Below are 12995 nucleotides of genomic sequence, written 5' to 3'. Positions count from 1 at the left end.
TAGGAGTTGTGTAGGCCTGCCAACCCATTGTTATAACCGTCCGAAAATTATGGGACATGATAAAAGTGAGCACATCAATTCCGAAAATTCTAGGGAAACTTTATGGTTTTCCGAAAAAATTTGAGAAGTCTAGAGCGTCGCTGGGAAAAAAATTTCGAAATTCTTAGGCAACCTTCCATCCGAACAGATATTTTACCGAACTATTCCGTTGGGTGCCCTTGTTGTACAGTTATTGTACTTGACTTGCACCATTCTCACGATCTTCGTTGGTAGTCCATAGCATCTCATGCTCTTTCAGAGAATGTCTTTCTTTATGCTGTTGAAGGCATTCTCGTAATCCACGAACCAAAGGCAGAGGCTGGAGTTCTATTCAGTTGCATGTTCAACAATATTCCTGAGTACAAAGATCTGTTCTGATGTACTCCTTCCCTTTCTAAAGCCAGCTTGTTCCCTTCTCAACTCAGCATCTGTCCCGGCAACAATCAGGACTCTGCCCGACAACTTAGCCACAATGTACATGAAGGTGATTCCTCTCCAGTTCCCACAACTTGTGAAATCCCCTTTCTTGGGCAGTTTGATGATAAACCCCACAGGGACACTTTCTTCCTCCCATACTGTGTTGAATAGCCCATGCAGGGCATTTACTGTCGTTTCAGCGTCAGCCTTTGAAGGTCTGCGGTAATGCTATCTATACCTGGAGCCTTTCCACTTTTCACGTCCCCAAATGCACTCTTGATCTCCTCTCTTGTTACCTCCCCAATACTGTCATTCACTACATCTGTCTCATCCACATCAGTAACTTCAGGAACTGGCCTGTTTAGAATTATCCTCCATATATAAAAAGCTCTTGGCATCTGACTTTGACCTTGCCTTGTTTGGTCAATAGCCTTCCTTCTTTGCTCTTCATCATTCCTAACTTCCTTGGCCCTTCGTTGCATAACCTCCTAATTGCTTCATATACTCCTTTCCTTTGGCCCTGCCGTACAGCGTCTTCAGCTTCTTATGCGACACTGTTGATCCATTTTCTCTTGTCCTTCCTAACACTGCTCTTCATCCTCTCATCCTTTTCTTTGTACTCATTTCTGTCTTTGCTTTTCGGCTTTTCTGATCTTGCATTATCTATCTTTTTTTTAGAGTCCTCCTCTTCTCGATCTTTCTCCAACTTTCCGTGCTGATCCAGCTCTTACACTTCCTCTTTCTGCGCCCTAATACATTCAGTGCCGTTTCAGTGTAGGTGGTCTTGATCTTCTGCCACGTTTGATTTATGTTGTTGGTTGGGTCAGGCTACTCACTGTTCTGGTGGTCATCCGCAACCGTGTCGTTCCGGTCTGGCGTCTGCAGGATGCCGAATCTATTCCTCAGTTCGAGCTTAAACTGCTGTCTGACCTCAGGTATTCTCACTTTAATCTCCTCATACCTGGCGGCCCCTTCCTGTTTCTCGCCTGTGCTGTTCAACCTGAGTTCAGCCTTCGTTATGACAAGGGTGTGGTCGCTCCGCACATCAGCTCCTCTGTGCGCTCTTGTGTCTGGGGCGGACCTCTTAATCCGGGGCCTGACTGCCATGTGGTCGATTTAGTTCTGGCGGCGACCGACTGGGGAGGTCCATGTGTACTTGTGCACATCCTTCTAAGGCAACATGGTTGATGTTCTGGAGAGGTTGTTAGATGCACAAAACGTCACAAAGCGGTCACCGTTGTCGTTTCTGTCACTATTTAAACCATGGTTTCCTGCGATGCCGCTCTCACCCTGTTGTCTCTCTCCCGCCTTAGCGTTCCAGTCTCCCATTACCAAGAGCATATCGTGTCTGGGAATCGCATCCAAAGTTTTCGGTTACTGATCGCAAAGGGTCTCCTTTGCCTCGACGTCTTCTCCGTCGTTGGTTGGAGCGCAGACATGTATTATAGTTCTCTTTATGTTTCTGGAGTCGAATCTAGCTGAAATGATCCGGTCGCTGACGGGTGTCTAACTCTCCAGACATTCGCTGGCATACCTGGTCATCATGATTGCTTCTCCACTTTGGGGAACGGTAATCTTCCCTACCTGAGTAAAGGATGGTCTCTCTGGTGGGAGTTCTGAGCCTGCCGAACCCAACCCACCTGCACTCACCAACTCCCAGGATACTGATCCTATATATATGTTACTTAAGCTGCATGCTTTGCCATTCCAGCATCCGATCCTATACATAATTTTGGGATTAGCTAGTGACCCTCTCAGTCCACGAGCCTCTTTGCAGAGTTCATCCGTGTCCATCACTCTGCCATCGTCGCACGTTATAAAGTTGTCGTCTGGAATTTCGGCAAGTCGTGGTACTTGATCCAGTATAGTTTTTTCTCAACAAATCTCTGATTTCCGTAATCAGGGTTTTTGTACGGTGTACGTGTAGAATGAGAGGATTGGTGAGTTATCGGGATTTCCCTCCCCCTGGTAGTTGCCTTGTTAGGCTAAAAGGTACTACCGCCTGGGTTTTGGCTCGGAGCTTTCCATCTCTGAGATGGGCTGCTTCCCACGGCTGGTGAGCCTCATTTGCCCGTTCAAAAATAGTTACGAGTAAGTAGGTTTATTTTCTTCTTTTTTTGGATCCAAGGACAGAAAAATTGGCCTCACTATCATTCTCTCAATACGGCAAGGCCGAGGTTTGAGATTTTCGTGTAAAGACCAAGCGGTCGAGGCTAATAAGTTGTTTATTATATCGCTTTCTGTTTTGTTTTTGCAGGCCCGTAATCGGCCTTAGAATCAGCCAATCAGAGCGTCCGTTATATCGGCTCACAAACCATATAATAATAGATTGTTAGACAACAATTGATTTATTTTGTGTTTTTATTCCTTCGGCCCCTTGCCAGCCATTTTTGGTAAACCAGACCGAGCTTTGTGATGAGTTCCAAACCTTAGTGCAAGGTTATGGCGTTGATAAAGTTTGTAATCGACCTCTCGCATCGTGTAGTTTGAAAACTCGTGCTGCTCCACCTAGTCGGAAAAACCCTTCCGCGTGGGTGAATGTTACTGCGATGAGGTCTGTAAAGAGATTGGTGATTGCTGTGTAGATCATGACGAGTGGTAAGTCACTAACTAACGTAGAAAAAAATCTTCAAGCTGTAGCCGCAAACGTGACTTTTGCGAACGACGGTGTCATGTGACTACAATTACCAGAATCCTTCACGCTTCCTGTTTCGATTTTCATTTAAATCAAACCGGAAGCCTTATGAGCGCTTACCCCTGGCATACATTTCTTTGTAAAATTTGACGCTAACACGGGGAGTCATTTCAAAAGCAAATGATATTAATCTCTTCATTTAAAGGTTTTTGACAAGTTGTATTGTTGCTATGGTAACCTGTTATATAAAAAGGATGACCACTACATGACCACTCTGAATCCTCTCCAGGACTTTTAAAGTTATCCGAAAACATTGGGTTGCATGACAACATCAAATTCCAAGAACAATGATATGTCATACGAAAGTGTTCCCTGATACGTTTCAGATGAAGTTTCAAAGTTTGGCAGCGCAAACCTAAGGAGGCTGGCAACAGTTTCCAGCACTTTACCAACCGCTATACTTTGAAAGATGAATATTATTATCGTTTATCAAATGGTGCCACAATAATGGTATAGCACAAATGCCCAATCATTGATAAACAAGTAGTGATCTTCTTGACGTACGATATTAATTCTAAGGACAACAGAGAATTACCTCTGTAATGGGTTTACGATTTGCAGAGGATAAACAAAAATTGTTGGAAAGAGAAATTCTTGATATGATTCAGACGAGCAACAAGCATTCTGTCCCTTCTATATGTTGATCTGCAGAACAGGTGGAAGAAGTCTGAAGTGTGATCTTGAGGGGAGCATCAGAACTCTTCTCTCCTCTATACGCCAGCTAACGGCTATTCGCCACGTCTCGGTCCCTTTCCTTTTACTCCTCTTCTCTGCCATTCAGTTTGTGTACAAGAACCTTGCTTCCCGCTCAAGTACTTTAAGGCCTGCGTCAAAGGCGTTTACTAGTAAAAATAAATTGTTATATTTGTGAAGGCATGAATGACAATGGATCCAAATTCAGCTCACAGTTATGTTTTAATGCGCTATTATTTGAGGAATTGGTGGCGGTTTTTAGTAATATCATCCAAGAAAAAAGCGCGTTTTAGATGCAGGTCAATTATTTCCATCCTCTCACGTTAGAAATGGCCGTCACTCTTTTCGATCGTAGAAAAAATTTATAAGGCCAAATTTTTCAACAAAATTCGACTTTTGATCACTTATATCTTTCATAGTTAGTTCACTATGTGTCTTCTAAAAACGAAATCAAGGGTGATCATTCCAAACGTAGCAAGGGAGATAAGTCACGTGATCAAAATAATATGTTAAGGCAAGGCAGGACGCCGAGTTTTATAATCAGGTAAAATTTCAGCTTTGTGCAACAAATATGACAAGAGATATTCGTCAAAATATTTTGCACAAATTTACAGAGCCCAGTATGGAGCCGCCATGTTGGCGTACCGCGGCCTCCGTGATACACCAACATGGCGGTCGGAAAATAGTGTAAACATCCGGAACTTACTTTGGCCATCTAGGCGACTGATTTAGATAAGCACTTTTCTTAAAAAAAAGCCTAAGTTCCCCTAGTAGCTTTACGCTACAGATTCTGTTTAAACTGGTGCGTGGGCCTTTTCGACCCAAGTGAAAATTTAACAGCCTTTCATACTATCTAATGGTTGGTATATGCACAAAGGGTTGGAATGAACTCCAAACTCCAAAGTGAATACAAAACTAAAATGGGAAGATTTTTAAAAACTTAACAAAACTTAAGTTTTTTTGTGGAACAGAGAAAGAGATCCTCGCAGTTTGACAACAACGTTAAGTTTACCTGCGATACAGAAAGCCTATCGATAGATCTAGGCTCAAATATATTATCAATTTCATGTATATTTATATAACCATTAATAAGTAAGTAAGGTGCCACTGTAAAGTTTTAAAAGGGCCTTGATGTCGCTAAGTAGCTAGCCACATGTGCTTTCGTATGACAACCGTCAGGTTACATGATAGCCGCTACCAAGTTAACAACTAATCAAGCCATTAACAGGCAATTAAAGCGGCAGCCCCTCTAATGCTATTGACTGTATCATTAGTCTGTAAATAAGCAGTAATGAAACTTGTATCACTATAGCTATCATGCCGTGTAACCCAATAAAAGTGTATGATAGCCCGATGGCTCAGTTGTTATTAATTTTCGTGCTTTGTTTTCTTTCGTTTTAGTTAAGGTTTTTCTTTATGTTTTTGGTTTTGGCAGTTTGATTGTTGTTAGAGCGGTTTTCAATTGAGCTTAGTAAAACCAAAACCAAAGAACCAACTCGATTGGAAACCGCTCTAGACTCGAAGCAAATGCGTGAACAAACCTGAGGCAAAATGTGGCCGGGAAAATCTTTGCGGGCGACTCACGATAAGTTTTGATTTAAAATTCTGATTGGATGACAAAGTAGCGCATGCTGTTAAGGTGGCTCAAAACAGTTTCCAGCACTTTCTAAGACTTAGATTTTGATGGGTCATAAAAACCACCCTTTATGAATTGATGCCACAATCATGGTATTAAAAAACTGCCCAATCATTGGTGAACACGTTGTTATCATTTCTGGGACACAATAGGTTACCATAGCAACAGTATGACCTGCTAAAAACTTAATTATAGCTTTTGGGCTTATGATTCAAAAACGGCACGGTGAATTTTTTTCTTTCATATTATCAAATTTTGATAAGCAGGAGAAGACGCAACGTTTGACAAAGTTTTAAAAAAAATCTGTACATGGAGTTCAGAGCCACCTTAAAGTTTTGAAAATTTATAGTGCCTCTGAACCCTATGTGCAGAATTTTTTTTAAACTTTGCCAAAAGTTGCGTCTTATCCTGCTTATCAAAATTTCATAATATGAAAAAAAAAATTCACCATGTCTTGTTTGAACTATAAGCCCTTAAAGCTATATTTAAGAGTGTTTTTTGCAGGTCATACTGTTACTATGGTAACCTATTGTGTCACGAAAATGATAAAAATGTGTTCACCAATGATTGGGCAGGTTTTTTTATACCATGATTGTAGCATCAGTTGATAAAGAGTGGTTAAAATGACCCATCAAAATGTAAGTCTTGGAAAGTGCTGGAAACTGGAAACCATTTTTCCAGTGATACCAAAAGATAGAAAATAAAAGTTTTCTCTACAACTTTTCTTAGCCGATTTTTCTCACCTCATTTCGACTTTCCCTTGCCCTTACTTAAGGGCCTCTTCATATGAGCCCGGTAACTGGGCTGGTTCGGTTACCGGGACGAATGTTTTTCATCCCGGCAGACCGGGATGAAATTTCAGAAACAAAACCAAAATGGTGGAACATAAACTTGTATCGTTCGCGACTACTGTAGCTTTGTAGATTCTTGTAACTTTACCACTAAAGGTATTCCGTATACCTCTGAAATGTAAATACATATAAGACAAAAATGCCATTTTTGCCGCTATGTTGCGATAGCGAAGCTATTTTGTCAAAAAATTATCGTCCCGATCGCCAGCGCAGGAGTGTTCATATGGGAAAATTTTCATCCCGGTTACCGAGATCTCCGTCGCAAAGTCCCAGATCTCGGTTCCGGCTTCTCATATGAACAAATCTAAATGTTTACGAAGAAAAGAGTGGTAAGGCGGGATCTCGGAAACTGAGCCAACCCGGTTGACCGGGCTCATATGAAGAAGCCCTATAAACTGCCTCTGGGTCTCTAAGGATGGCGTTTTGATTGCCACTCTGTTGTTGTGTAACTGATATTCCACAGTCCACACCTTTGTTTTCCATAATCCAATTCCTCCTTCTCCATCATTGCGTAATGCGCATGTCGTAACGTGGAAGCCATTGGATCGATGAAAGTTCACTCGGCTTAGTTCGTTCTTCATAGTCATCCCTTGAGCATCAGATGGCTCCACCGGGAGATTCGAAAACATTTTTTAAAGCTGAAGGTGGTAGAGGACAACAGAGCCCGAACGATCTGGAAGAAATGGTCTCGAAGGCAAACAAACTCGGTGGATCCGAACAAGGCAAGACAGGAGTCAATGGGATTTTACTCGGCCCACCAGGAGCCGGCAAAGGAACACAGGTTGAAGGCGATTTTTTCATTGCTATTTGCATTAGAATTTTGTGATATTTGAATGAATATTTGATTAACTTGTTGCTTATAAGTAGGCTTGATAAGAATACTATTTAATCACAAATCCACATTTGTTGAAGTTCGTTGGATATTGACCTCTAATAAGCTCAATTTTATTCATTCCTTGTGTGTGTATGTAGGCACCCAAATTAGCAGAGAAATATTGCGTTTGTCATTTAGCTACGGGTAAGTTATTTACTTGTATTTACATTGCTGTGAATAACAGGCCGACTCTCAAATAACAGAGTGAGCGTAATTGGCTTCACTCTCCCCCACCCCCTGGGAAAGTCTCTTAACTTTATTCCAGCCTCTGGTGAGAATATGGAAAATAAGCCACCCGAGTCCCGGATGTGTCATCATATGAATTTTGCGAGTGGTGTACCGTATTTTCCAGTAAAACACGTGTGTCTATATAATGATTCATTTTATTATATGGCTAACTCCGTTGGGTTGGCAAGATGAACCAAACTCTGTGCTCTGATTGGCTGCCTGAGTTGGCAAGTTGTTGAGTTGTTTTGGTATGAAGGGGTTCCCACCTTTTGCTAAAAACTGCATGGCTAATGTACATGTAGGGTTAAAACTAAATCAGCAGGGGGAAACATGTAATTTTTAAATCTTTTTCTACGAGTTTATAAATATATATGTATTTTAGTATCAGAGTCAAACTGTACAAACTTCCAGTTCTAAGGTTTTACATTTGGGGAAGCAAGCAAGATTGCCGAGATGATTCTAGGAAAGGAGGAAATTCTCAAATTTGCATTTAAGAAATTTTAATGGCACTCCACAGAAAAGAGATAGTGAATTCAATGTATAATAATAAGCTTTGACGAATGAACTTGTAATAGTTTGATTTAGTGGTTTGTTTGTCATGTTAGGTGACATGTTGAGAGCTGTTGTGGCATCTGGTTCTGCATTGGGAAAGAAAGTGAAGCAGGTTATGGATGCAGGACAGGTAAGGACAAGTTAGAATACTTGAACATAATACAAACCGGTGAAAGTACATGTAGGCTGAATGTTTTGAGAACTTAAAATTTTTGCCTCAAAATGTTAACAGATTTATATTTGGTAAACCAGAGCATTTTGAGAGCTTTAAAATTAGAGGTCAAACTCTTTCTGATGACCACTGGAAGCCGAGATTGAATATTTTTCAACATGTAATGACGGCCGAGTTTATACACAAGCGATGTAAACAAAGTACATGTCTGTGTCAAGTAATAATTGGTGTTATTACCATATTTTTACCATTTCATAGTTGAAAAGTGTAACCTTGTAAAAAAAAAGAGATCAGTTATTACAAGTAGCTGTTTACAGTTTGCCGGAGCATTTTCGTCGCTTTTTTGGCAACAAAACTGCTTAGGTTAAAACAATTTGAGATGCGAGTCAATGTACATGTACAGACTGCAATCAGATTCTTGGGTTTATTGGATAAATTAAAATCATTTTCTAAAGCCACCTTCCGCGTTTCTAAGGGTCTAAATATTTCAATATCGAAATACGGAAAGACCAACTCATAAGAATTTAATTTATGCTTTGATGGTGAATAAGAAGAAGCAACATGTGTGATTCATTTATTGTTTATTTAGTCTTTGTGTCAACCAGCAAATTACTCTGGTCCCAGAGGTTTTGCTCCACTTTATTCACAAAAAGAAAATTAAGTCACACCAAAATCTTGCCTGCATAAAAGCGTTTGCACTCTTCAGAAATATGTTACAAGTCACTTGTATGTAAGTCACGTCTTATTTGTAAACCTGTCTTCATTTGCATAAGACAGCATTCTGGAGGCATTGTAGCCTCATGGTTGTTGTGCTCGACTCTGGATCAATTGGTCCGTGTTCGAGCCCTGGCCAGGGTCATCGTGTTGTGTTCTTGGGCAAGATACCCTCTCCACCTGGGTGTACAAATGGGTACCATCAAATTTAATGCTGGTGGGTAACGAGACTACGATGGACTACAGTGTAGCATCTCATCCAGGGGGCAGTAGAAATATTCCTTGCCACTTCATGGTACAGAAACCAGGATAAGCTCCAGCCTGCTACATACAGGCTACTTACATGTAGCTTGTATGCAGACTATGACAGGGCTTGGAAATTAGCCTACTGCAGCATTAAGCCGTCCTATTTCTTATATTGGCTTTTATTTCTCAGCTTGTGAGTGACACTCTTGTTGTGGAACTCATTGACGACAATCTCAACAAACCTGAATGTGCAAATGGTTTCCTTCTTGATGGATTTCCGAGAACAGTGGTTCAAGCAGAAAAGGTATGTATAAAGACACTGGATGTGCATATTGTACCAGGGTTGGTGGATGTGCACAGGAGTTTCATTAACATTTTCAGCAGGGTGGCAACTGGTTTTAACAGGTGTGCAAAAGTATTTGAATTGAACTTCTTTATAACAAAAACCCTTCTGCTAGATGGTCAAACCAGGCAGGCAAAACCATCCATCCGGTCAATTTGCACAGTGCCCAGCCCTTAATGAAACCCTTGTGTGCCTGTAAATGCATGCACTTCTGTTAATCTATAACACTATACCTTTCAACTGTCATCTACAATCTTGTGGCTGGGTGGCTAGATATTGGCCAAGATCTTTTATAGCATGTTTGTAGACCAAGCAAGCTTGGTCAGTTAGAGACTTACACTGTATCATGTGACATACACGGCAGGGTGGTCTTGCGGGATACTGTAGAGTGGGAAATCTCAACTGGGTGGGACTGCCCCATCTCGTGTGCTTGGGTATATTAATTCTGGCCAATTACATGTAAAGCACATGATTTGGTCCATCTTGCACTTTTGTGCAGTGGCAAAGATTTCTATACTGACTGTTGTCAGCATCAGCTTTGGATTTGGTTTATAAGACTTGCACTTGTGGATATCACAAAACTTTATCCAATTCAGGGAAATCTCTTTCATGGACACCAAAGAGATGAGCAAACTTGACTGTCCATATCATAGAGGTTGCTGTGTTACAGAGTTAGATATTACATGTACATGTAATGAACTCTGGTTTTGCTGAAACTAAGTGAACTGTACATTGTAACAGGTTTTGTGCCGGTTCATGCAAAGGGCACAGTCCAAAGAACTTATTTGTGATGTGAGTAAGTTTGTGATTTCAGCTCGATGAACTGATGGAAAAGAGGAAGACTGGATTGGATGCTGTGGTTGAATTTGCTATTGACGATTCACTACTGGTGCGGCGGATTACTGGAAGGTACATGTATACTGAACTTGTAGCTTGGCTGCGTGAACAACTCATGAATATTAAATGTTGAAACTGTCTGATATGTTTCTTTCTCTGTAGCATGGGTTCTCTGAGCAAAAGGGTCAATGAAATGCAAAGGTGTGAGGGTATGAAGGTGTCAGTAATGAATGGCAGTTCATGCGCCATTCACCGCTTTAGAAACAAGTATAGAAACTTGGGGCAAGTGTCATCTCACAGTGACTTGTGAGATTGTTACTGGGGTTGACAAAACAAAAGATTGCAAGCTATATTGTCCCCAATGACAATCCCACAAACAACTGTGAGATGAAACTCGCTCCAGATTTCTTTTCATATCCAAGGTGGCAAATGGACAAATCGATCTTCATGAAGCTGTGGGGTGGTGCATCATGGGTAAAGGGGGAAGGGGGGAGGCAGAGCCTGTTCCAGGCTCTCAGTCAATGGAGAGGATTAATGACTTGCTTCAAACCAGACCCCGCTTGCAGCCCGCCCGCTTTTTCAATCCTTCCCATTGACCATGAGCCTGGAACTGGCTGGGGGAGCTGGGGAGGCTTCAATTTTCTGCCTCTAGATTACACGACTGGTAAACAGATCCATCAGCCACGCTGCATTCACAAAGTACATGTATATTATCATCACTTTCAGGTTGCTTCACAAGCCTAGTGGAAGAACTTATCACACTGAATTTAACCCACCCAAGGAGTCAATGAAGGATGATGTGAGTTTAGCTTTTATTAGTAATTGGTATCAATTGTTAAATGATCAAATAATACTGGGAAACTTATTTGAATGGAGGCTGATGCTATACATGTGGCACTTACACACATCTACTGGGTCCAATTCTTAGATAATATTGGACTAACAACAAAGGACCCTGATTGCTTGATTTTGTTTTTGGTCTTCTGAACTATCTGAGTTGTGTAATACACTGCTCAGATTTGATAGAACTGTACAGCAATTCTGCATCTTTTTTCCATTTTTTTTCTTTTTCTATCAATACTAAGGTACTGCCTTATGTTATGCACATTACATGTAGTTTGTTAGAAGCAATGGAAGTTAATACACAGAGATTTGGACCCCACAATCCCAACAACTAAAATACAAATTAAACATTTTGGTATAGTCAATGCCTGGCAAATTTAACAAAAGCCATTATGGGTTGAAATGAACTAAAGTGTGCCTTCGTCCCCAGGTTACTGGTGAGCCGCTGGTTCGTCGGTCAGATGATAACGAGGTTACCCTGAAGAAACGCTTACAAGCTTATCATCAGCAAACTTCACCGCTGGTCGACTATTATAAGAAGCGCGGGCTCCATTCTCGCATCGATGCTGCAGAAACCCCGGATGTTGTTTTCAATAGTGTTTTGAGGGAGTTTGAAAAAGCGAAAGCTCGCGCCAGGAAATTTTTTTAATGAAGAATTATCTCCGGATGACATTATGAATTAGGTTGTAATTGCCCTCCTTTGATGTCCATTCGAGAATTTTTTTGACATACATAATGTGTGATAGGCCTTCCCACAAAATAAAGTGACGTAGAAATGCGTAAATATCTTTCCGGATTTCTAAATATCACAGAATATTTTTCTCCAAACATCTCAAAAAACCCTTTTTAAATATCTTGTTTTTGTTAACGTTTTAAAATTAACCGATTTTAGACCAAAATTTTCCAATTTTCCAAAAATTTTGTACCTGTAGTAGAAGGATATGAGGAAGAAGATCCAGGCGCTGCGATGTCACCGGCATCGCTCATCTTGGAAAATTGCTGCTTTAGTGCTTTTAGTGATGAAATACATGCATATTTTTCAAATCCACGCGAAACCACTTGTTTCTGTTACAGAAATACCTATTGTTTCGAGAAAATAACGAAGAATACACAGGCCCAGCCAAAAAAGCTATGAATATTTCTAAATATCCCAAAAATATTTTTAAATATCTCAATGCTCCCTAAATATCTCGGAGATTTCTAAATATCCCCAAAATATCCGGATAGTTGTGGAAAGTCTTAAATTGTGTGAAATGTGCGTCAGCGGGGTGATAAAAATGCTCTGGTGTTCTGTCTAATCAAAATAAACAAACCAATTTGAAACCAGCTTGACAAACCAGTTTGTCACATTTCCCGCGCGCCACACCGATTCTCTATATCGTACCCAGATCTCTCTCTGTTTGACCGTAAAAGTTCTGGGCTCGAGAAAAAAGTTCGGTTTGAGCGAGTTTTCCCTACTTCAGAATCTTCTCTAGCATAAGATTACTTCCAAGCTTGGGCCAGACACGAGAGCGACAGACTTGCAGGTTGTTGAAGGTGATATGTTCCCAGCAAAATGGGATCGCATTGGACCCTGTAAATCATTGGGCAGGGCTGTGCCGTTCAGTTTTCTGTCCCCCAGGCTCCTCCAGGCTTCGCCGCTCGTTTCTTCGTGCGCGCCAAGCTGTATCAAGCTAATAAAAATGTTAGCCCTTAGAAATGAATGATGACAGTTTCTGGAACATATACAACCTCGTTTCCATGATACCTCTTCCTTTGACCGTACGAACGAGGTTGATGTATTGCCAGTTATCGATTAGTTATGATGATATTTTTGACACGGGAAGAAAAGAACCAGGTCTAGGCAAATTCCCAG

General features: G+C 41.0%; 2 protein-coding genes across 2 annotated transcripts; one reads left to right on the top strand and one right to left on the bottom strand.

Annotated features, from left to right (window-relative positions):
• Window positions 1-366: 366 nt before the first annotated feature.
• LOC145494307 (uncharacterized) lies at window positions 367-1563 on the bottom strand. The gene is made up of 3 exons (XM_081473749.1): window positions 1418-1563; window positions 695-813; window positions 367-614 (listed from the first exon to the last, which is right to left on the bottom strand). The coding sequence occupies exons 1-3, from the start codon at window positions 1561-1563 to the stop codon at window positions 367-369; spliced, it is 513 nt and encodes a 170-aa protein (XP_081329875.1).
• A 5014-nt stretch (window positions 1564-6577) lies between these two features.
• LOC145495037 (adenylate kinase 2, mitochondrial-like) lies at window positions 6578-12195 on the top strand. The gene is made up of 7 exons (XM_081474614.1): window positions 6578-7112; window positions 7304-7349; window positions 8039-8115; window positions 9308-9421; window positions 10275-10369; window positions 11024-11096; window positions 11571-12195. Exons 1-7 carry the CDS (start codon window positions 6933-6935, stop codon window positions 11787-11789), a joined length of 804 nt encoding a protein of 267 aa, XP_081330740.1. The 5' UTR covers window positions 6578-6932; the 3' UTR covers window positions 11790-12195.
• The last annotated feature ends 800 nt before the right edge of the window (window positions 12196-12995 follow it).

This window comes from Orbicella franksi, chromosome 8 (assembly GCF_964199315.1).
Source record: "Orbicella franksi chromosome 8, jaOrbFran1.1, whole genome shotgun sequence".
In the NCBI taxonomy this organism is placed as follows: domain Eukaryota; kingdom Metazoa; phylum Cnidaria; class Anthozoa; order Scleractinia; family Merulinidae; genus Orbicella; species Orbicella franksi.
Note: the sequence above shows the minus strand (reverse complement) of the source record. Positions and strands in the feature narration are given on the sequence as shown.